Source organism: Leucoraja erinacea, chromosome 3, assembly GCF_028641065.1.
Source record: "Leucoraja erinacea ecotype New England chromosome 3, Leri_hhj_1, whole genome shotgun sequence".
Classification (NCBI taxonomy): Eukaryota; Metazoa; Chordata; class Chondrichthyes; order Rajiformes; family Rajidae; genus Leucoraja; species Leucoraja erinaceus.
The window spans coordinates 94,744,628-94,769,881 of record NC_073379.1 but is presented as its reverse complement, the minus strand read 5'-3'; the positions used below and the strand labels follow the sequence as shown (position 1 = coordinate 94,769,881).

The 25,254-nt window shown below is 41.6% G+C and overlaps 1 protein-coding gene across 3 annotated transcripts in view; it reads right to left on the bottom strand.

Annotated features, from left to right (window-relative positions):
- fbxl17 (F-box and leucine-rich repeat protein 17) overlaps nt 1-25,254 on the bottom strand; it is a 544,870-nt gene that overhangs the window by 176,592 nt on the left and 343,024 nt on the right. For all 3 annotated transcript variants that reach the window (XM_055633232.1, XM_055633233.1, XM_055633231.1), the window contains one exon: nt 16,261-16,337. In XM_055633232.1, the coding sequence (XP_055489207.1) occupies nt 16,261-16,337 (77 nt within the window). The remainder of the gene's footprint in view (nt 1-16,260; nt 16,338-25,254) is intronic.

Here is a 25,254-nt window from a genome sequence, read left to right as displayed (position 1 = left end):
CTAATCGGGATCCTTCTTCAAAGTGTAGTGTCAAATAATCATGTAATCTCAGGTAATATTGAAGTATGAATGACCTGTGTCAATCATGCATGAGCAACTCATGCTGAGAATCGTTTGGTCAGAATTCTTGAATGATGTAAAACAAGCTGGAATTGGTTATTTTCATTCCAATTGAAATGCATTAATGTTCAAAAATAGCATCATTCAATTGTTTTGAGCCAATTATTAGCAATTAAAAGCAAGAATGCAATTGGTTGGAGATGATCTTAAAATAGGGATGTAGGAATTTGAGTAGCATTTGGCTATGCAAAGGATAGCAGTATTCTTCCTGGGAATCCAAATCAATTGTGAGCTTTTAAAACTGCAATCATTGAATGTGCATTACATTAAGACTTCAAGGATAGTGGTGCTAAACAAACTAAATAGAGTTGACCTACAGATCAGTGGTGGTTTGAAGCAATAGTAATACAATAGTAGCACAAGAGGTGAAAAGCCTGCTCTGGTTCTTATATTTTATTAATCTTGAATCCAATCAAGATTCAAGATTATTTAATGACCACACAGTCAAGCTGGTGGAATTCATGTTCAGTACAGGATTTTACACAATAAGCTGATTCCAGTCATACAGACATACAGTTTGTGGTACAGAAGAACACAGTAAGCAGAACATAACATAACATAAAACACAGACAACATACAGTATACAGTACATGCACGGGGTGGCTTTGTGATATTATCATAGAGTGTTCAGAGTTCGAATTGCATATGGGTAGAAACTGTTTTTGAATCATGATGTTTTGGCGGGCAGTGAGCTGTAGCGCCTCCCTGAGGGCAGCAGGTGGAAGATGTGGTGAGCTGGGTGGGAGGGATCAGAAATGATTTTCTTCGCCCTTGACACGGACCGTTTGAGATTGAGTGATTCTATTGATGGGAGGGGGGTGCTGATGATTTTGGATGCTTTGTTGGCAATGCACTATAGTTTATTACGGGAGTGAGTGTCCAAACTGCTGTACCAAACTGTTATTGATGAAGTGAGCATGCTTTGGATGATGGCTGTGTAAAATCGGATTAGGAGATATTTCCTCACTCTGAACTTCTTGAGCAGGCGGAGAAAGAAGAGTCTTTGGTTGGCTTTTTTATAAATGTGGTCTGAGTTGGGCCACAATCCAAGGCCACAAGTTGAAATTAGATCAAAATTCAATCCTGTTATGTCGGACCTTTTTGATAAGCAGATTATTAAAGTGTATGTGTGAAAATGTGGGATACTATGTTCAGATGAAGGGCCTTTGAACTGAAACAATAACAATAACTCCGAAACAATAATAGCAGAGGGGACAAAGAAGTGGCAGATGGAATATACCGTAGTAAAGTGTGCAGTCTAGGCTGTGGGCCGAGGAGCTTTATTCCAGTGTTTCGTGACCCAAGTCACAGAACTACATGAAGTTTTCACATACTGTGTAAAAATATTATACAAATCACCCCTGAAACTCGTCATGAACAAGACTTGCACATTTTTATTCAATTAGAGAAAAAACGGAAACATTTTGGGTATTTTTCGTCCAATCAAAGCACGTTTAACATTGAGTTGTATGCCAGTTGGCCAATCACCCGCTTTGTTTCTGACTAGCTAGGCAGGTAGCACACAACATGGCTGAGAGGACTTCACTGATGCCTGTTTTACTGGAGATTCCGATGAAGGTTCTTTCTAGTTCTGTGGAATACATGTCGTGGAAACTTGCAGCAGGGTAATTGAATTTAGTGAGAAAAGCATTAAGAAGGCTGAAGAATGTGCTGCTAAGTGGATAGAAGAGGAAGAAAGTCTTGAAAGCAAAGTTGCTGCTGAGGTGCTGCAGTCAAACTTTGTGAATCAACTGGAACTGAAAGGTAAGATCGAAAGTCTGAATTTATGAAAATCTATCTGTATGGACTTTAATTAATTTAATTGCACCCTTTTATAATATGAAAAAATGAGATTTGGAAGCTGTACACTCATTAATTCACTCACTCACTCACTCACTCACTCATTCACTCACTCACTCACTCATTCACTCTCATTGATTCACTCATTCATTAATTCACTCATCACTCACTCATTCATTCACTCACTCACTCACTCACTCATTCATTCTTTCACTCATTCATTCATTCATGAAGTTGAGGGCCTAAACTATGTGTATCCATAACAAAGTAAATTAAACATTTTCACTATTGCCAGCTTGTTGTAGTCTAATAAGTCTTTAACATCTAATCTCAGAGCTGCCTGTGATAACTTACTGGGAAAAAGTGCTCCAACCGCGGGGCCTAGGTACTTAATATAGTGAATTCTCAATTAAGAAGCGGCCGATTCGCGAACGTGGATCATCGTGGTGTGTTTATATCATCTCCACGGTCGGGGGGGGGGAGGCTGTACATAGTGCCGTCCGCAGCAGCCAATTTCCAGGCCCCAACCACGGGAGAAAAACAGAGGGATATTGATCGCACTTTATAGGCTTCCATTGGAGTTAGAAATAGTCAGAAATGGTTGATGTTTCTGCCGAAATGAATTGGTGTATGTGAACTTGAACTAATTTTTCTATGGTAGTAACCTATTGTTATTCTCATTAACATTAAGAAGAGGTTGAAATTTTATGAATTGAAGTCCATGCAGACTTAATGACTATGAGATTTTTTTTTCTGTAGCCTCTGCCTGACCCTCCACTTGAACTTGAACTCTTATCAATGGTAGTAAATTACAGTGTAAGTCTCATTGACATTAAATAGAGGTTGACACTTTATGAATGGAAGTCCATGCAGACCTAGGTACTATGAGATGTTTCTTTCTCTAGCTATTCTGCAGCCTCTGCTCCTGTGTCATTAAAAAAACACACTCACAATTATATTCATCATATTATTTTTATATAATATAATTATACTTAATTATATATGATTACAGTCATATTAACAAGTTATATATATATATATATATATATTGGTATAATAATATAGTTTAAATGGACTGCAACACGGAAATAGGCTGCCCATGGTGTAATATGGGCATTGGCCACTAGAGGGCTCTTACTTTCCCGATTTCATTTTCTAATTAGTTTAATTAATTAATGTGCGACTTTTGGCAATGACGAGTTATGACATCCTTCTCAATTATATTTCATCTAAATCTGTGGAAAAATTTAATGTAGTTCGGTGACTTGGGTCACGAAAACCGATTTCTAGACACATTTTTGATGCTCGGCCCACAGCCTAGTCATGCACTTTGGTAGTAGGAATAAATGATTAGACTATTTTCTAAATAGGGAGAGGATTCAGAAATCAGAGTTGCATAGCGACCTGGGAGTGCTGGTGTAGGATTCACAAAAGGCTAATTTGTGGGTTGAATCGGTAATAAGGAAGGCAAATGCAACATTAGCATGCATTTCAGCGGAACTAGAATATAAAAGCAAGTTGTAATGCCAAGTCTTTATAGGGCACTTGTCAGACTACATTTGGAGTATTATGAGCAGTTTTGGGCTCCATATTCGTGGCTGGATGAGCTGCCATTGAACGGGGTCCAGAGGAGGTTTATGAGAATGATCCCAGAGATGATTGGCTTAACGTGTGATCAGTGTTTGATGGCTCGAGGCCTCATCCTTCTAAACTCGCTGAAGTGTAGAAGAATAAAGGGGATCTCATTGAAACATATCAAATAATGAAAGTCGTAGACAAAGTGGATGTGGAGAGGATGTTTCCATTCACGGGAGCCTCAGAATAAAAGGACGTACCTTTAGAAAGGAAATGAGGAGGAATTTCTTTGGCAAGAGGGTGGTGAAACTGTGGAATTCATTGCCACACACAGCTGTGAAAGTCAAGTCGTTGGGTATTTTTTAAAACGGAGACTGATAGGTTCTTGATTGGTAAGGGTGTCAAAGGTTACAGAGAGAAGGCAGAAGAAGGGGGTTGAGAGGGAAAGATGGATCTGCCATGATTGAAAAGCGGCGTAAACTTGATGGACCGAATGAACTAATTCTATGTATTATTAACATGACTGTTCTGAGGATTTTGCCAAGCATGTTGCCTGCCGGGGCTTGAGGGCCTGAGCTACAGGGAGAGATTGAGCAGACTAGGACTTTATTCCTTGGAGTGCAGGAGAATGATGGCTGATCTTGTAGAGGGTCTAAGATCATGAGGGGGATGCACAGAGTCTTTTACCCAGAATTGGGGAATCAAGAACCAGAGGGTTAGCCATAGGGGAATCAAGAACCAGAGGCAATTGGTTTAAGGTGAGAGGGGAAAGATTTAATAGGAGAAGGGCAACGTTTTCTACACAGAGGGTAGTGGGTAAATGGAAAGAACTGCCTGAGGAGGTAATGAGGCAGGTACAATAACAATATTTAAAATCCATTTGGCCAGGTACATAGATAGGAAAGATTTGGAGGGATATGGGCTAAACGCAGGCAGAAGGAACCAGTGTAGATGGGACATCTTAGTTGACATGGGCAAGTTAGACTGAAGACCTGCTTCCATGCTGTATGACTCTATGCCTCTAACTGGTATATGCTAAATAATGTAATAGCACAGTAGTTACTTTACTTGGACACTATTTTGAGTTAAGATGGGCAATAAATGCTGATCAAGCCAGCGACACTCATATTCCATGATCAAAAATTAAAATTAGCAACCGGTATTGTCACCTAAATTTTAATCATATTTGCAATCTGCTCCGAATTGCATGCAAACTCCTTATTTCATTCATGGTTGTCTAACCAGAATCCTGGGATTCCAAACCTAACATCACTGTGGAAATTATATCTGTGCCAGGTCATCAAATTTCATTAGAGCATTTGGATGTCTTGCCATTCTCTGAATTATAGCAAATGTCACACCCATATCAAATTTGGATAGAAGAAAAATGAAATATATCGTAGAACTAGGAGTGGGAAATAATTGTGGTCTTGCTGGTGTTTCCTAGATATTACAGACCAAATTAAAACAAAAAGCCGATTCTTCATTCGTAACTCTGGCAGAAAACAGTGCTGCAGAATTCAATGTGTAGGAAGGAACTGCAGATGCTGGTTTAAATCAAAGATATACACAAAATCCTGGAGTATACACAAATAGCTGGAGTAACTCAGCGGGACATGCAGCATCTCTGGAGAGAAGGAATGGGTGATGTTTCATGTCGAGAGCCTTCTGAGATGCTGCCTGTCCCGCTGAGTTACTCCAGCATTTTGTGTCCATCTGCAGAATTCAATAATCTCATGATTTGTGTCTATCTACAGACTTCAATAATCCCACCACAAATCATAATGTTATTACACTGTAAAATATATTTCAAATTGAATACACCTTATCTTAACGCAGTAAAATCAATGGGAATCAAGCTGAAGACCTCCTCAAAATTAAAACATTCTAAAGAGCGCCGATTTATGAGATGTTGCCAGGACATGAGGGCACGAGCTATAGGGAGAAGTTGGGCAGGCTAGGACTTTATACCTAAGAGCAAATATTCCTTGGATGCTGAGAGGTGATCTGAAAGAAGTGTATAAAAGTGTGAGAGGATTAGATAGGGTGAATCAATGTTTGACCTTTTGCTGAGCTTCAGATTTAATGGAACGTGAACCATGTGCCTGCATAACCACGTGCCTTTCTGAAAGTTACTTAAATGCTACTATCGTATCTGCCTCCACCATCGTACTTGGCAGCGTGTTCCAGACACCCACCACTCTGTGTAAAAACATGCCCAGCATATCCCATCTAACGTTTGTCCCTCTCACTTTAAAACTATGTCCTCTAGTCTTTGACATTTCCACTCTGGGAAAAAGATTCTGACTGTTAATTCGTCATATGCCTCTCATAACCAGCAGGTCGCCCTGCAACTCTGACCTTCCGGAGAAAACAAGCAAAGTTTGTCCAACCTCTCCTAATAGCTAATACCCTCTAATCCATTTAATGATCCCAATTATCTGCCAGCCATCTGATAAAGAGCCATCAACCATACTTTTCTGCAGACAGTCACCATTTTTGTAACACTCTCTCTTGTAAAGGAAATACACTGAAGTAGGGTCTGAAGAAGACCTGAAGGGTCCCTATCCAAAACGTCACCTACTTAAGTTCTCTAAAAATGCTGCTGACCCGCTGAGTTACTCCAGCATTGTGTTTTTTTCCTTGGTAAACCAGCAGCTGCAATTCCTTGTTTCTATATTCTCCCTTATAATTGGCCCTGTGAGTGCTTCACCTCATACTGAGGCTCAATTATCATAATGTCATAACTGAGATATTAACAATTGTTATGAGGAACAACTTATTCACCCAGAGAGTTGTGAATCTGTGGAATTATCTGTCACAGAAGGCAGTGGAGGCCAATTCACTGGATGTTATCAAGATAGTTAGATTTAGCATTTAGGGCCAAAGGAATCAAGGGATATGGGGAAAAAGCAGGAACGGGGTACTGATTTTAGATGATCAGCCATGATCATATTGAATGGCGGAGCTGGCTCGAAGGGCCTAATGGCCTACTCCTGCATCTATTTTTCTATGTTTCTAATTGATTACAGTAATATTAGTGAAGCAGCCAATGAAAGATTCTGTATATTATTTGGACAATAGACCATTTCTATCAATAACATCCCCTCCCTTTTCTTTTATTCTGAATTATTTTGTAACTACATATTCTGTTTAATAAAATCAATAAGAAACTGAATTCTTCTTCTTTTGCTTGTCCCAAGTGATTCTCCCTATTGTCAGGTCTAAAGCAGTTCAGTTAAAGTCATTTTCTGATGGGTCTAAAAATTGTTTGGAGCTCTCCTTAATCAATATTGTATCCACCTGTTGATCAATAGGTTTATGTTTTCTATATATGATCAACTGTTGAAAATTGTTAAATGATCACCAATCAAAAAAACTCTGGAAATGGGTAAGTTTAAAATATTTGTTTTAAGGAGACAGTTGCTTGAAACTTAAAATATTTTTTTACACTTATCTTATCCTAAATTTTATATATGGCGAATGCAAGGTCAGAGGGGAAAGTTTTAACAGGGATCTGAGTGGTAATTTTTCACAAAGAGGGAGGTTTGTATATGGAGTGACTTTGCAGAGGAAATATTCACAGCATGTTTCATGACAACATTTAATAGACATAGAAACATAGAAAATAGGTGCAGGAGTAGGCCATTCGGCCCTTCGAACCTGCACCGCCATTCAATATGATCATGGCTGATCATCCAAATCAGTATCCTGTACCTGCCTTCTCTCCATACCCCCGATCCCTTTAGCCACAAGGGCCACATCTAACTCCCTCTTAAATATAGCCAACGAACTGGCCTCAACTATCTTCTGCGGCAGAGAATTCCAGAGATTCCCCACTCTCTGTGCGAAAAATGTTTCCTTATCTCGGTCCTAAAAGATTCCCCCCTTATCCTTAAATTGTGACCCCTTGTTCTGGACTTCCCCAACATCGGGAACAATCTTCCTGCATCTAGCCTGTCCAACCCCTTAAGAATTTTGTAAGTTTCTATAAGATCCCCCCTCAATCTTCTATTCATCGATTCATCCACAGCCCGAACTTCATGATATCTGGGCTGTGGGGACAAAAAATGGTGGAAATGTAGAACTGTCAACATCCATTTGAGAAAGGGCGATTAATATTATGGATGATGACCCTTGTTAAAAATGACTGCTGAAAGGTCACCTCACGGGTCTCCTGCCTTTGCTCGGATCAGAATATGATGAACTGTTTCATTATCTCCAGTAATTTTATTTTAAACTGCCAGCATTTGAATTTTTTTCTACTTTGATTGCAGGGAATATTTCTGCAATACATTCAAGTAAACCAGAAAGACAGCCGGTCTCTTATACCAATATTCCACAAAAACTCAACAGCAAGAGCAAAATATATTTCAAAATATAAAGTGCCTGGGGCATTTCAAATATCTGCAACATGGCACTGAAATCTATCTAGTAAATTTATTTCTGGCTTTCAGATGATCAGTAAAATTCACTTGACAGTCCAAGAGTATGGTAATTTGTCTTTATTTTTCTTTGCTTTCTTTGTGCACATCTCCCCTTATTTACGACTCTTCATACCTTACTCCTTTTTCTCTTTCCCATGGCTATCACCTGCTTTATCTAAAGGTATATCTATGTTCATAGGATTATCTTTTATATTTGGGTGTTTCCGTAAACACAGCGCTCAGTAGTGAAACTGCCACGTTATTTTCCTGTTTTTTTATGTAATATTCCCATTGTTTCATATCCTGTATTTTAAGTAGTACGAAACCATGGGATCTATTTGGGGGGGGGGGGGTTAGAGAGAGAGAGTGGGCAGAGAGAGAGCAGGGAGAGAATGAGAGAGAGGGGCAGAGACAGAAAGAGAGGCAGAGAGAGAGAGGGGCTGAGACAGAGAGAGGGGGGGGGGCCTGCGGCGTCACACACACACTAACCACCCCACACACACACACTAACCACCCCACACACACACAAGCACTAACCAGCCCCCTTGATATTATATTAATATTATTCATTCGCTCCTTTTACCCCATCCCCCACCCTATCCACGCCCACATAGCCCCAACCCGTAGGCGTGGCTAGAGAGGGAGGGGGGTAGAGACAGAGAGGACAGAGGCACGGAGAGGGCAGAGGCACAGAAAGGACTGAGGCACAGAAAGGACTGAGGCACAGGAGGGGGGGGGGGGGGGGGGGGTAGAGTGAGAGAGAGGGCAGAGGGAGAGCGGGGCAGAGAGAGAGAGGCAGAGAGAGAGAGGGGGAGAGAGAGAGGGGGGTGAGAGAAGGGAGGGGGGGGGGAGAGAGGGAGGGGGAGGGGGGAGGGGGGAGAGTTTTGTGCCCTGTGCTGTGAATGAAACAAGTTTTTTTCAGATCAATGGTATATTTTAAAAGTTATTAACATTTTAAAAAATCAACTTAAAACAGCGCCCCCACCCACCCATGTGTAGTTGGGAGAGAGTTCCTGTGCGCGTCTTTACTAGCGTTGCAAAAGGAACCCGACGGGTCCTCAGCCACACCTGCGCAGTTGGGGCCTTTCTAGAATTTTTATCGCCATATTTATTTCCACAACAGTAAACCGACAATTCCACGGGCATGTTCCTTTCTATCTTTCATTTCTGCCCCCCCCCCGGCCCTGGGCTGGGGTTCCCTGCATCACACCCTCCCCAGGAAGCTCGCCCCCCCCAGCGGCCCTCCACCAGCTCCAGGACACACACACCCCCCCCCCTCCCCACCCCCGACAGCCCTAGTCTCAAGTACAACTTTATCGCCGTCCTGGGGAGGTTGGAGGGAGAGTGGGGGATAGGAGGGGGTAGGGAGGGGAGAGGAGTTATGGAGGGAGGGAGTGAGTGACTGAGGGTAGGGGAAAGGAGAGGGAGGGAGAGGTGAGGGATGGGTTGTGGAGGGGAGGAGGAGAGGGGAAATGAAGAGGTAGGGTGAAGAGGAGGCGGCGGAGTGCTGGGGGATGAGGGGAAATGAGCCCTGGGCAGTTGGGGGCTATGCGTGAGTGGTGGAATATTGCATTGGGGGAACGGGTGAGTGGTGGAATATTGCGTTGGGGTACGTTGTGTTGGGGGACCAGGCCTCCTGTATGACAGGGACCCAATAAATAAAATTTGATTGTTTTTTTTGGTCAAATTTTGATCACAAATTAGGTCAAAAGGATCATAGGTAGGCCTATTTTCATTGCTGTGATTTTAGCATTATTTCATTATGATTTAATAACTTTTAAATTTGACCACCCATGTCACCCAAGGATAAGGGGGAAATCCTTTAAAACTGAGATGAGAAGAACTTTTTTCACACGGAGAGTGGTGAATCTCTGGAACTCTCTGCCACATAGGGTAGTTGAGGCCAGTTCATTGGCTATATTTAAGAGGGAGTTAGATGTGGCCCTTGTGGCTAAGGGGATCAGAGGGTATGGAGAGAAGGCAGGTACGGGATACTGAGTTGGATGATCAGCCATAATCATATTGAATGGCGGTGCAGGCTCGAAGGGCCCGAATGGCCTACTCCTGCACCTAATTTCTATGTTTCTATGTTTCTATGTCACAGGTTGGTATCCTTACTTATGGAAACACCCGTTTAGATATCTCATATTTTCATCATACTTCCTGTAGATTTCAAATGATAAATAACCACAATAATATTACCTCTCTGTTGCAACTTCTCAAAGATAAAATGTAGGCGGAAACAGTAAGACTAAGGAGAACTGGGAAGGGTAAAGGGATGGGGAGAGAAAGCAAGAACTATCTGAAGTTAGAGAAGTCAATGTCCATACAGCTGGGGTGTAAACTACCCAAACGGAATATGAGGTCCTGCTCCTCCAATTTGCGCTGGGCCTCACTCTGACAATGGAGGAGGCCCAGGACGGAAAGGTCAGATTGGGAATGGGCGGGGGAGTTGAAGTGCTGGGCCACTGGGCGATCAGGTAGATTAAGACGGACTGAGTGGAGGTGTTCAGTGAAACGATCGCCGAGCCTGCGCTTGGTCTCGCCGATGTAGAGAAGTTGACACCTGGGACAGCGGATACAGTAGATGAGGTTGGAGGAGGTGCAAATGAACCTCTGCCTCACCTGAAAAGACTGGTTGGGTCCTTGGATGGAGTCGAGGGGGGAGGTAAAGAGACAGGTGTTGCATCTCCTGCAGTTCCTGGGGGAAGTACCTGGGGAGGGAGTGGTTTGGGTGGGAAGGGCCAAGTTGTCCAGGGAGTTCGCAGTGAATGGTTTCTGAACATTTGACATTACTATCACAGAGACAAATTCTGCTTTGAAGGGGCTGTTACATAAGCCAATGTTAGAATAATTATGATTTTCACTGCATTACGTTTAGTTAAATAGTGGTTAAATTTGCTGACCATAAAGAATATTTTTCCCTTTGTCAGTGTCTTATTTTTAACATAGTGGAAAGGGGTAACTAAAAATAATTTAATCTTGGAGCTGCAGTTAATCAGTGACATCGCCAAATGCAACTCTGTGATATTCTCTTACAGGATTGAGAATCTTTGGATTTCTTTTACTCCAGAGAGCTAAGGAGGCCGAATCATTTAGTATATTCTTGGATACTATAGACAGACTTCTGGTCTATAGGGGAGTCAAGGGCCATAATGAACAGGCAAGAAGTTGGAGTTGAGACCAAGATCAAATCAGTCCTGTTCGTATCAAACGATGATGCAAGCTCAAGAGGCAAACTATCTCATGCTCTTATATTCTTGTGCTTTCCAAACGTCGCACATTAATCCAAATAAAAATAAAACAATCACAACAAATGGCCTATGTTTTTCAAACCTTAACATAAATGAAATGATTGTGACCTTCCTCTCAACACTAATCTTTCACAAACTGTTGCCAGAACAAGTGACAAATTCTCCATAAGTGTCAAACGGTCAAAAAACAACAATGCTTTAGCTGGAATAGCACATTTTGTCTACATTCAAAATCTTCCACTTAAAAAAATCCTGGATCAAATTAATTACAGTATAATTATTTGAAATAATTATAGTAGATAAACAGCAGATAGACAAATTATTGGATTCTGAATAATGACTTTTTGAATGATGATCGGTTTGGACCAAGTAAACAAAAGAACATGAATGGGTCTACTTTGTGTTAATCAGGATTATGGAAATGCTGATGGGAGAAACATGCAATAGTTGCAATGAGCTTATAACGAACAGGCTCAGAGCTATCATTTATTTTCTGAGCTGGAAAAGAACTGGAGAAGATAATGTTATAATGAAGAGCATTTCTGGTATAAAGCAAATTGGAGAAATATTACTACTTCAGAAATAATGTAACTAGAAATTATATCGTTTATTAATGGGATGATAATAGTGGGCCAACAAATCTTTTATTTGAGGGCCCATCAACACAAAATACAATAGTGTAGGAAGGCTTGAAACATATTTGCTATTATAAAGTCTTGCTTAAAGGTGAACAATCTTTCTTTCAATGGTGCTTTATTGTTGTGTGTGTACTGCACAATGATATTCCTTTTTGCAGAGATCATACATGCTTGAGTGACCACATTTTGGTGACCTTTACAAAACGTCCAAAGTGGGGTCCATAAGGCTCGATGAACTGGAGTGGATCCTGAACCAGGTAAGCCCCAGGTTGCTGCAAGGCCTTATCCACTGTCCTCGATCGGCTCTCCTTGCCTGACTGCCTTTGTGCCACTGGGGCATCCCCTGCAGCCAACCTTAACAGTGCTGGAGGCAATAACATGGCACCTCTCCGACCAGCCACACCCCACCAAGCTCGGCGGCTTCTGAGATCCCCCTTGCGAGCAAGGTCTGACGACGTGCATGGCTACAAGGGGCCCACTAGGTCTTCCTTTGTCTTGTCACCGGGTTTCATGAGCAGGTTATCGGACCTGTGGCATCCCGGGAGTCTTCTGCTGCCGTGAGCATCCCGGCAGCCTTCAGGCTCTTGACCATAATACACCAAGGAAATAAGGCAAGGTTGGGATAAGACTTGAGAGTTGGGGGAGAGGGCAAGAATGGTAAGATCATAAGAAAGGTCAGCCAGCCAAGATTGATATAGGGGGTGGAGGGGAAGGAATGGAAGTAGATTGGGGGAGGATGGCAGAATAAGTGTAACCTAGTGATGACAGATTTATTGAAGTGGGTTAGGATTGCAAATGGGGGGTAGGGAGAGGATGTTGAAGCACCATGACCAACTTTGTCAGAGAAGGTATAGGAACTAACCCTGTCCATAATATTCCTCTACAAATACATTTTTATACCAAGAATATATGAAATGTCATCCATTGTCGAGGCTATGCTGTCACAAAGAACGTTCACCAAACAGCTAAATACAGGAAGTGGTAATATTTGGCCTGACTCAGAAACACCTGCACAAAAGGTCCCGAAAGTGTAATGCTCAATATTCCATCAGTAATAATGGTAAAACTACTCAATTATTAAACAACTGGCTCTCTTGGAACCAGGATGATGATGACAATATATGTTATCTATCTTTGATTGCACGAGTCACTGATATAGGAAGTACAAATATAACTCTCACAATCATTTTAACATTATATAGCAGAAACCTTTGAAGCTCATAGGCTGTGGACCAAGGAGCTTTTTTGTTCAAGTTCGTGACCCAACTCACGGAACTACCTGAATTTTTAACATATTGTGTAAAAATATTATACAAATCATTCCGGAAATTCGTCAAGACCAAAGCCTGCACATTTTTAAAAAAAAGACAAAAAATTCCAATTTTCCGAGTAGTAATTGTCCAATCAATGCACGTTTGACATTGAGGTCGGACGCAAATTGACCAATCCCGCGCGTTGTTTTATGATCGTTAGGCAGCGAGGACCCTGGGATCATGGCTGCCTCCTCATTACATCAAAACAATTACAAGGTTTCCAAGGAATAAAGGTAATGCTAACCTTTGTTTTTCAATTGATTTATCTTTATAAAGTTATGATGTGAACTGTTAAATAAAAATGATAAATAACAAATGTAGAGTAAGGTTAGGGTTTAGGGTCAGGGTCAGTCGGTCAGTCTGTCGGGCTGGTCCGATGGATGCCGTGGAGGATCGGTCGGGCTGTCGGGCCCCCGGTGGGTGGTGAGAGTGGCCAGGCCGCCGGTGGATACTGCGAGTGGTCGGATGGCCGGTGGGTGCTGCGAGGGGTTGGTCAGGCTATCGGTAGGTTGGTGTTGCAGCGAGCGAGCGAAAGGGCGGTCTGACGGAGCCGGCGGTATGGAGGTGCCGAAGGCGGCCTGGGCGGTGCTGCAGGGCAGTGCAGCTCCCCACCATCATCACCATAGTGATCCAGAAGGGCATACTGGCCGAGGTAGATGCGCTGCGGGGCCACACGTACGGAGCCCACAGCCGTTCTCAAAGTGGCTCCAGCTCCAGCCGTGGGTAGCTCTGGAAGGGGGGCGAGTTAGGCTCAGGGTTAGGCATTTTCCTGTCAGTGGAAGGTGCCTTAGCCTTCCCCCAGCCTGGCACTGCCCCAGTCCCACTACTGCCCTGGTCCCCACTCTGCACACAGGCAGTCAGTGGGGTTCAGTAAATGGGGGAACCCACAGGAACTGCCCTCACCCATTAATTAGGCTGGTTGAGGAGCCGGACCTCTGCGGCAGTCTCATTCAACAGACAACAGACAATAGGTGCAGGAGTCAGGAGTCAGAACTGCCATTCAATGTGATCATGGCTGATCATCCCCAAACAGTACCTCGTTCCTGCTTTCTCCCCATATCCCTGACTCCACTGTCTTTAATGTGTTTTTGAGTTCATGTTAAAATGTGTTTTTGAGTAATCTGTTACTTTTAATTCTATGACTGACCTGGCCAATGAAATTCCTCGTATGTTGCAAAACATACTTGGCGAATAAAGTGTGATTCTGATTCTGATATCCCCTGACTCTGCTAACTTTAAAAGCCCTATCTAGCTCTCTCTTGAAAGTATCTATTCTACATTTTCCTTCACCCTCTTTCCCTTTGATCTCTCGTTTTCACACCTTAAACTTCCTTATCTCTGGTTTCCCCTCTCCCCTGACTCTAGGGGACTGTTTAGTTTAGTTTAGAGATGCGGCGCGGAAATAGGCCCTTCGGTCCACCGGGTCCGTGCCGACCAGCGAACCCTGCACGTTAACACTATCCATCACCCACTAGGGACAATTTCTACATTTACACCAAGCCAATTAACCTACAAACCTGTACGTCTTTGGAGTGTGGGAGGAAACCGAAGATCTCGGAGAAAACCCACGCAGATCACGGTAAAAAAACACTCACAATTATATTCATATTATTTTTATATAATATAATTATACATAACTATATATGATTACAGATTACATATGTGGTATAATAATATATGGTTTAAATAGACTGCAACACGGAAATAGGCTCCCCATGGTGTAATATGGGCATTGGACACTAGACGGGAAGTGAAGATCTTATTTTCTAATTAGTTTAATTAATTAATGTGCAAGTTTTGGCACTGACGAGTTATGACTTCCTTCTCAATTATATGTTATCTAAATCTGTGCAATATTTCATGTAGTTCCGAGACATGGGTCACGAAAGTTGATTTCTAGACACATTTTTTATGCTCGGCCCACAGCCTATCAGATCTCTTAGTCCTTCACAAATGCAGCCACTGCTATGAAGCATCTTATCAGTGGTTTCCAAAACTGCTAGGTGAACCATTTTGCCTTGGTCAGAGGACAAAGGTTTGTTCATCCTATACACATCCATGACATCAGTTATATGAATCTCCATTGCTGACCACCGAGAAAGGAAGCATCATCCATTGCCCCTTACATGAAGTTGTATACAGAGTCCGATCAAACACAACTGAGCAACCAATGGACAGCTGCAGACGTGGGTAGCAAACTATCCCAGAACAAACTATGAATAATGAATTCAGATGAGTAGGATCACAAGGGCAATCATTGTATATCGCCTGCTTTATGTCAAAACATTTTCAGCAGTCCTTCAACATGAAATTATGAACATGAAAACTAAATATCATATGAGAAAGTTAAAATAAGAGGAGAAAGATATAGAAAAATAAAAATAAACATTTCTATTGCATTAATCTCTTCCTCTTCCAAGGCAGACTCACAGGCTCGAAGACGATTTGCTTTTACTCCAGCTCTGAGATGGCTGATGAGGCTGGAAAGGGACCTGCAGACTTTGCGAAGTGTAGGGCAAAATAATCCAAAGTACCCCAGTTGGGTTCGGCATTACAAATAACCAACCATTAAAATGAGCACTTTCATGACAACATTGCAAGTCAACTGGTCTGAAAAATGTAGCAAAATCTATTGTATATCTTGGTTCTAGTAACATCGCTCCTGCATTTCAAATATTAACAATTAACTTAACCTAAAATCAACCATCCACATATTTTCCTGATATGGCAATACTGGAATGTGTTACAATGAAGAAGTGTTTTGTAAAGTTACTCTATAAAAGATGTTTAAAGAACTGCATGTATATTAAACATTTCAATTCTGAATTATGAGGGACTTATTTCAAATTGAATTTGCTATGTCTGTTGCAATCGCTAAACATTGCTTAGTTTCAATACTTCAAGCCCTAAACTTTGGTAAATTTGTGGAAGTTACTATGCAGTCACAATGCAACATAAAATAATTGACCACTGTGGACATTTGAAAAATCCTACTTCAGCAAAAATGCCTCCATTTTTTATGATCACATTTGAGATGCCTCAATGCCCTGCACATATTAGATGACCCTAAATCTCAAGTTTGCAGACATACACATATCCCAAAGGCAATAGTGATAAACAGCAGCATACGCACCGTAATCAGTGATCTTACAGGATACCAGGTACAGCTCCTTCAGGCTCTTTCCTTCCTTAGCTATGAATTCCACACATCTACAAAAAAACAAATTAAGGCACTCAGTTAATACAAATTGGAGTCAAAGGTTTAAACGATTAAGCAAACACGAATTCCTGACACAATATCTGGCTGTAATTGATGCGATAAAACAAAATGCCAAGTTCTCTCTATCATTACACACTCTTCCAATCACAAGTACTAAAGCAACAATAACTCAATGTCACCAAAGGGAAAGATTGTTTTGTCTTATGTTTCTGCAGAAGAAAAACAATCGGGTTGTAATACCAGAGAATTCTAACTTCTCCAATGTTGACTGGGATTACCTTAGTGCAAGAGGCTGAGTGGAATTTGTAAAATGCATCCATGACAGTTTTTTGAAGCATAATGCAGAGACTCCTACCAGAGAGGGGGCTGTACTTGACCTTATCAGAGAGAATGAAGAGGGGCAAGTAACAGAGGGGTCTGCGGAGAAACACTTTGGGAAAGTGACCATAGTTCAGTAAGCTTAAGGTACTCATGGAAGTGGTTGGTTCTCAAGACCAGGAATGTAGATTTCAATAATGTGGGGCAGAATTTGGCATAAGTAGATTAGGAGCAGGAGCTTGAGGGAAAAATAATGTAAAAAACATAGAAGAGTTTAAAAGTAAGGTAGTTCGGAGTCACCATGTCCCTGCTAGAGTAAGAAGCAAAGATGCTAAGTTAGGGAACATTGGTTAACAAAGGAAATTGAAAGTTTGATCAAGAAAAGCAAGGAAGCATATGTAAGGTATAAGAAATGTGTATTCACTTGAGGTTACATCCTTTTCGTCCTAAACAGTCATGTCCTTGCAACTGTAGCCCCTTATTCCAGGAACTATCTTTGAAAATATTTACTGGACCCTAATATTCCCATTCCTTCCTTTTAAGTTACAACCAGAATAGAACACAATCCTTTATCTGAGGTCAGGCAAGTGTTCTATAAAGTGTAAGCGTGACTTCCACGTTTTACATTCAATGCATCTATTGATAGAGCCCAAAACTGGGAATGCTTTATTCAGAATTTCTCAATCTGCTCTGTCACTTTTAATATTTTGTGCACAGGCACACCTGGGTCCTTCTCTGTCTACATTTTATTTAATGCACTGCCCTTTATTCTACATTGCCTTTGCCTTTTCCCATTTTTCCCCACCAAAATGTAACCCCATAAATGTCTCCACATTAAACTTTAGCTGCTATGTTTCTGCCTATTCCACCAGCCTGTCTATACCCTGCTGCAATCTATCTATACAGTTTGTAATAATGTGCAAATGTTGGGTCAACCATAAACTTAGAAACACGTACCCAAGTCTAGGTAATTATTATAGACCATAACAGGTCAACAGGTTAGATTGCATGGGATCCAAGGAAAGATAGCTGAATGGATAGAAAATTGGCTTCATGGAAGGAAGCAGACGGTGATGGTGGAAGGTTGTTTCTCAGACTGGAGGCTTGTGACTAGTGGTGTGCCTCAGGGTCACGGTGCTGGGCCCGTTACTGCTTGTCATCCGCATCAATGATTTGGATGAGAACATACTGTACACGGTGAGATTAACAAGTTTGCAGATGATACAAAATTGGGTGGTTGTGAAAAATTGCAGCAGGATCTTGATGTTAGGTGTTGCATTTTAAGAAGTCTAACAAGGGCAGGACCTACACTGTGAATGGTAGGGCTCTGGGTAGTGTTGTAGAGCAGAGGGACCTAGGTGTGAAGGTGCACAGTTCCCTGAATGTGGAGTCGCAGGTTGATCCGGTGGCCAAAACGGTTTGTGGTACATTGGCCTTCATCGGCCAGAGGAATGAGTATAGAAGTTGGAAGGCTATGTTGCAGTTAGATACGACGTTGGAGAGGCCACATTTAGATTATTGTGTTTAGTACTGGGCACCGTGTTATAGGAAAGATGCTGTCAAGCTGGAAACGGTACAGAGAAGATTTACGAGGATGTTGCCAGGACTAGAGGGTCTGAGCTATTGGCACAGGTTGAGTCGGCTTGGACTCCATTCCTTGGAGCACAGGAGGATGAGGGATGATCTTATAGAGGTGTTTCGATCGGGTAGATACTCAGAGTCCCTTGCCCAGAGTAGGTGAATCAAGGACCAGAGGACATAGGTTTAAGGTGAAGGGGTAAAGATTTAATAGGAATCTGAGGGGTAACCTTTTCACACAAAGGGTGGTGGATATATGGAACAAGCTGCCAGAGGAGGTAGTTGAGGCAGGGACTATCCCAACATTTAAGAAGCAGTTAGACAGGCACATGGATAGTACAGGTTTGGAGGGATATGAACCAAATGCTGGTTGGCCGGACGAGTGTAGCTGGGACATGTTGGCAGGTGTGGGGATGTTGGGCCGAAGGGCCTGTTTCCACACTATCACTGTATGATTCTATGACAGCTGTTTCATTATTCACCCTCCTCACCATTATTCACCCTCCTCTTGTCTGAAAAACAACCATTTACCCAAACCTTCTGTTGCCTGCTAGATAACCACCTTTGCAATCCATGCTGTCAATGTCCCTTTTATACTAAGTGCTTCAACATTCCTTTCCTAAGACATCTGGAAGTCCTTGCATTCCACATTATCTGTATTACTCTCAACTTTATCCATAATCTCAATTAAAAATGATATCAACTTGATTTAAGATAATTTGCCCTGAGCAAATCCATGTTGCCTTGCCTTGAGTAATTCAATTTTCTCCAAAATCCTGTCTAGCATCAATGATTCCAAATGCCTTCCTGAGGTTAAACTGACTAGCCTGTGGTTGCCTCTTTTGAGCAAGGGAAATAACTCCTCATGCTCTCTCATCCTCTGGTACCATAACCACCTGCATTGCCTATTTTGCCAATCACTGGGAGATTATGGTCAATCATCTCATGATTTCCTTCCATACATTCCTTAAAATCTTGGCATGCATCCCATCCAGTCAGGGTGATTTAACTATTTTATGTTCTTCCCACTGATCTAATACCTCCATGCAATCAAATGTTAATGCATCCAGTGGCTATCATCGTTTGTACTGCACTTTGCTAATAGCTTATAAGTACACAAAAATAAAATTTGGGCGGCTATAAAGCATCCAAAGAGCTTCGACTCATGTAAATAATTTAATTCAGAGTTCTTAATCGTCACTTGGGCTCTTTTTATGTCTCGAGAAGAAACATAATAAGAGTATAAATCATAATTGCAACATCCCAGTATTTTTCCTGTTTGGACCATGACGCCTTCATAGTTGTGTGGATGGGCAGAAAACACCAAACTCAAGGCCAAAAGAAACAATGAAATAAGTTTTGGCATGTTTCTGACGATATTGTACACTCAGCACAATGCAAATCAGTAAAGTTTGAAGAGTACAAAAACATAAATCACAGTGTATGTCTAATAAAGCTAGAAACACCCAGGCAATCATTCATGAACTAGCGTTACAACTCCCATTGCACAGAATACGTAAATCGTTTATGAAGAACACAGTTACTGTAAGAAATGAAGGCTGTATATGATAGTAAACAGAATAGATCGTTTATCAAGAGAACGATATGAAATTAAACTATGTTGGCAATTGAAAAGACATTCATTCAGCAATCAATGTTATGTAATTCCACACAGGGTATAATCAATGATAGAAATATATGTTTCTGCAAAAATAGATTACAGCAGGCAAAAAACTGGAAATATTCTGGAAAATAGCTGTACCAATATGAGTGGAAATATGGAGCAGACAGGTCCCATGAAAACTTGTAAAGTGTGCATTTGTCTGTATTTTTTTCGAACACTTGGAAGAAAAAATAATGATTCGTAGCTTTCCAGATTACTTCAGCAATACAACAGTGGGAAGATGTGGCTAATTAGCTTTCGTGTTGAATCCAAGCAACACTGAATGTGCAATTGCTGTTTGTAAAAGTATCCTAATAAGAAGCAGCACACTAGAAACAGATGGGAATGGAAGAGGGATGAGAGGGGTTAAAATTAGATAAAAAATATACAAAGGTGTTATTACAGCATGGACTAGCTAAAATGGAGTTTGAATCTGATAATTTGAAGTGGGCCTGGCAATCAATTACAAGTATATCTATGGATACATTTGTGATAATAAATCTACAACTTGGCATTACTGACGACTGAATGTAGTTAATTAGAAAGTACAGTCTAAGTTCTTGGCAGCAAAAAGCAGCCCTGAGAGGCCTTTTTACTGTTTACAATATACTCACAACCAAGGGAAGCTAATTAGAACTGTCATATATTGGTTATCATATCTCACTTTCTAGGGCAAGGGACTTCAGATTTCTCCAGAGTTGAGAGAAAATTGTACCGTAAGAGACACTAATATTTCCAGACTTATAATTGCCTCTGGCCAGATTTTGTTATGAACGTATATTTGTTGCCGGAAAGTCCACAATTCAGACAAATAGACAGAGATAACAATACCATTTTCCACTTCCATGACAAAATTTAATTTTCTAGGAGGCATCGCAAGTATCATCTTAGATCAATCTGTAAGAGTAAATATTCCTTTGATGGACTGGTTTAAACTGAACGTGAAATAGGGGGTTGGTGTGGTTCTTCAGACAGCAGATTCAAGGGAATCATTTCAAACATCACATCCCATTATAATTGTGTCGATGGTCTCAAATATTGGCTCCCACATGCGACTAGTGTACTAATGCGATCTAAAGTGTACAATATGATTCTGGGGTCAACAAAATGTGGAATGTAGCTCAGAACAAAGGTTAAAATTGACTACGATTTTGTTTTCCAAACTTTTCTCAAATTCAACTAATGTATTTCCCTTTCAATGATACATGTACTATGCAATCCATACTGTTTTTACATTATTTGTTTTCAAAATGCTGGAGTATGGTGTACAATTTTGGTCGCCTAATTATAGGAAGGATGTCAACAAAATAGAGAGAGTACAATGGAGATTTACTAGAATGTTGCCTGGGTTTCAGCAACTAAGTTACAGAGAAAGGTTGAACAAGTTAGGGCTTTATTCTTTGGAGCGCAGAAGGTTAAGGGGGGACTTGATAGAGGTTTTTAAAATGATGAGAGGGATAGACAGAGTTGACATGGAAAAGCTTTTCCCACTGAGAGTAGGGAAGATTCAAACAAGGGGACATGACTTGAGAACAAGGACTGAAGTTAGGGGTAAAATGAGGGGGACTTCTTTACTCAGAGATGGTTTGTTTTCCAGTGAAGGTGGTGGAGGCAGGTTCGTTTTTATCATTTAAAAATAATGGATATTTATTGGATGGGAAGGGAATGGAGGGTTATGGTCTGAGCGCATGATGGGGAGACATGTACGGATAGCGATCCATACTGTTTTTACATTATTTGTTTTCAAAATGCCCCCCATGAATGTATTTAATCTGTACTATTTAAAATTATACTTCATTGGAAGGAAAGATACATTTAAAAAATCCCCCAAAAGCTCTATCTTTGCATTCTGGGAAAATTCAACAACATTTATTTACAAAACTACAAAAAAAATAAGCGCATGTAAAAGTAGAATAAACTGGCCCAACATCATTGGAATGCAGCTCAAGTGTTGAGTATATAACTGTTTTGCAACCTAAAGCATATTTGTTAAAATTGGAGATAATGGAGGGCGGCACGATGGCGCAGCGGTGGAGCAGTAGAGTTTCTGCCTTACAGCACCGGAGACCCGGGTTCGATCCTGACTACGGGTGCTCTCTGTACAGAGTTTGTACGTTCTCCCTGTGACCGCGTGGGTTATCTCCGAGATCTTCAGTATCCTCCCACACTCCAAAGAAGTACCGGTACGTAGGTTAATTGGCTTGGTGTATATGTAAATTGTCTCTAGTATGTGTAGGATAGTGTTAATGTGCGGGGATCGCTGGTCGGTGCGGACTTGGTGGGCCAAAAGGCCTATTTCCACATTGTATCTCTCAACTAAACTAAACAATATCAGAGTAAGAACATATTTTCATGGACAATAGTGCAGAAGAGGTGGGTTCAAGAAAAGAGACAAGAGTGTTTAATTATCATGTGCACCAGATACGAACTGGAACAATGAAAATCTTACTTGCTGTTGCTTTACAGCCATATTAGACGCAACAATGAGAATAATTTACAATAAATTGTTAGAGGGTGGGCAGGCTTAGACTTCATTCCTTAGAGTGCATGAAACTGATAGGTGATCTTATAGAGTGCAGGAAGGAACTGCAGATGCTAGTTTAAACCGAAGATAGACACAAAAAGCTGGAGTAACTCAATGGGACAGACAACATCTCTGGAGAGAAGGAATGGGTAACGTTTTGGGTCGAGACCGTGATCTCATCGAGTTGTATAAACACATGAGGGGAAAAGATGGGGTGAATGCACAGAGCCTGTTACCAGGGTTGGGGAATCAAGAACTAGATGGTATATAGGTTTACTGTGAAAGGGGAAAGATTTAATAGGTTCCCAAAGGGCCTGTCCCACTTACGATATATTTTTGGCGACTGCCGGCACCCGTCATACTCACAGCAGATCGCCGAAAATGTAAAAAATGTTGAAAATCCAGTGGCGACCAGAAAATGGTTCGACTCTTTGGGCGACTACCTCATGACCAACCAGACGTCATGCGCGGGGTGACGCCTGTGTGGTCGTGAGTAGTCGCCCAAAGAGTCATACCTTTTTCTGGTCGCCGCTGGATTTTCAACATTTTTAACATTTTCGGCGACCTGCTGCGACTATGATGGATGCCGGCAGTCGGCAAAAAAAAAAAATCGCCAAAGTCGGACAGGCCCTTTTTTGCACACAAAGGGTGGTAAAAAATGACAAAGGCATGGATAAGGGTCTTAGAAGCTGATAAATGGAACAGTGTAGTAGCTATTGGTGGATTTAATCATTGCTAAAAGTTTAGCTCAAGGTTAAGTAGAAGGCAAAGGCACATACAATGCCATGTGAAATGAACATGCGTTGCCACTTTTCCAATAGTTAGCAGCTATCAAAAAAGCAGAGATAATTATGTCCATTGATATGGCCCTCTTATTTTCACATCGTGATAAAAAAAATATTTTTCAAATGAAAGAACAACCTTGTAGCACAAGGACTAATCTATCAATCACTATCCAGGAACTATGGTGCCAAAACCCTGAGAATAATGCTGCATTCTCTTTAGGTATAAAAGCCAGAACCAATTCTTATAGAAACTTACAAAATTCTTAAGGGGTTGGACAGGCTAGATGCAGGAAGATTGTTCCCGATGTTAGGGAAGTCCAGGACAAGGGGTCACAGCTTAAGGATAAGGGAGAAATCCTTTAAAACCGAGATGAGAAGAAATGTTTTCACACAGAGAGTGGTGAATCTCTGGAACTCTCTGCCACAGAGGGTAGTTGAGGCCAGTTCATTGGCTATATTTAAGAGGGAGTTAGATGTAGCCCTTGTGGTTATGGGGATCAGGGGGTATGGAGAGAAGGCAGGTACGGGATACTGAGTTGGATGATCAGCCATGATCATATTGAATGGCGGTGCAGGTTCGAAGGGCCGAATGGCCTACTCCTGCACCTATTTTCTATGTTTCTATGTTTCTATGTCATCCAAACTCATTTTTTTCAAACTTGATAGTAGGCCCCCCTCGGTCATGACTGACCATGGGTGATGCATCCTGGTTGGATGCAAGCCTGGGCGATGTCATATGGAGGACAGGCTGTTGCCCACGTAGCACGTCCCCCCTCTCCACGTCGCTGATCGATCCAAAGGAACAGCAGGGTCGTGATAGTTTGGCACCAATGCCGTCGCAGGAGCTGCCAGAGCGAGGCTGCAGACAACGATGAACTGCCTTAGAGGCTCCGATTCTGGATTTTCTTCAGGTTTACTCCTGGAGCCTTTTCCATGACTGGATATGGCCACAAGGCAGTGGAGGTTTTAAATCAGAGTTTTCCCTCTCCTAGATGGACTGGCTTCCCAGGCTGATGAGCCCCATCTGTCCAAGACTCGAGGGGGCGGGAGCGTCTACCTTCCCGTGCAGGTCTACAGCACCAGCCCACTGCCCAAACTTGATAAAACTGTTTTTTCTCTCTCTTCAGTGGGAGATTCCTTGAGTGAATTGTTTTACTGTCTACTGGTTAGGAATAACTTAAACCACATCCCTGTATGACTGGCCTCTTCAGAGGGCGAGAGGATGGTCACACAAAAGATGATCCATGACATTAGGTTATAAGGTCATAAGCGAGAGGAGTAGAATTTGGCCATTCAGCTCATCAAGTCTACTCTGCCATTCAATCATGGCTGGTCTATCTCTCCCTCCTAACCCCATTCTCCTGCCTTCTCCCCTGTACCTGTGACACCTGTACTAATCAAGAATCTATCTACCTCTGCCTTAAAAATATCCACTGACTTGGCCTCCACAGCCTTCTATGGCAAAGAATTGCACAGATTCACCACCCGGTTGTTGGGTCCAGTGTTATTTGATGATAAAGGTGCCTATCCTTTGGCATCAGACTATCTTAAAAAACTAAAAAAACACCAATGGAAACAGTGGCAAGGTAAACTCTATTGCCGTCGAGTGGTCTTTATTCCTTCTAATAGGAAGTTTCTCAGTAAAGAAGAACGGAAAACCATTCAGTAGCCTTTAAACTCATGGACTTCCCTTTTACTCCTGTAGCCACTTCATCCTAAGACTTTCCATGATGGCAGTAAACAACTAATTATTGTGAATTCAAAATTGCTTAATTCACGCTTCTTGATTATTCAAACTTTCTGGCACCAAAAGTTTCAATTTTCCACGTTATTTAATTATGGGAATTAAAATCTGAATTGTGCAAAAAAGTATTTCAGATGTGAAGAAACAAAAGTAAAATGCTGCAGATGTTAGTACCCGAAACTGATTAGAAACAAAAAATATTCACCATATCAATCCGCACTGTGGAGAGTAAAATAGTTACATTTTAAGTTCTGATGAAAGATCACCAACTTAACCTCTATTTCTCCCTCAGTTA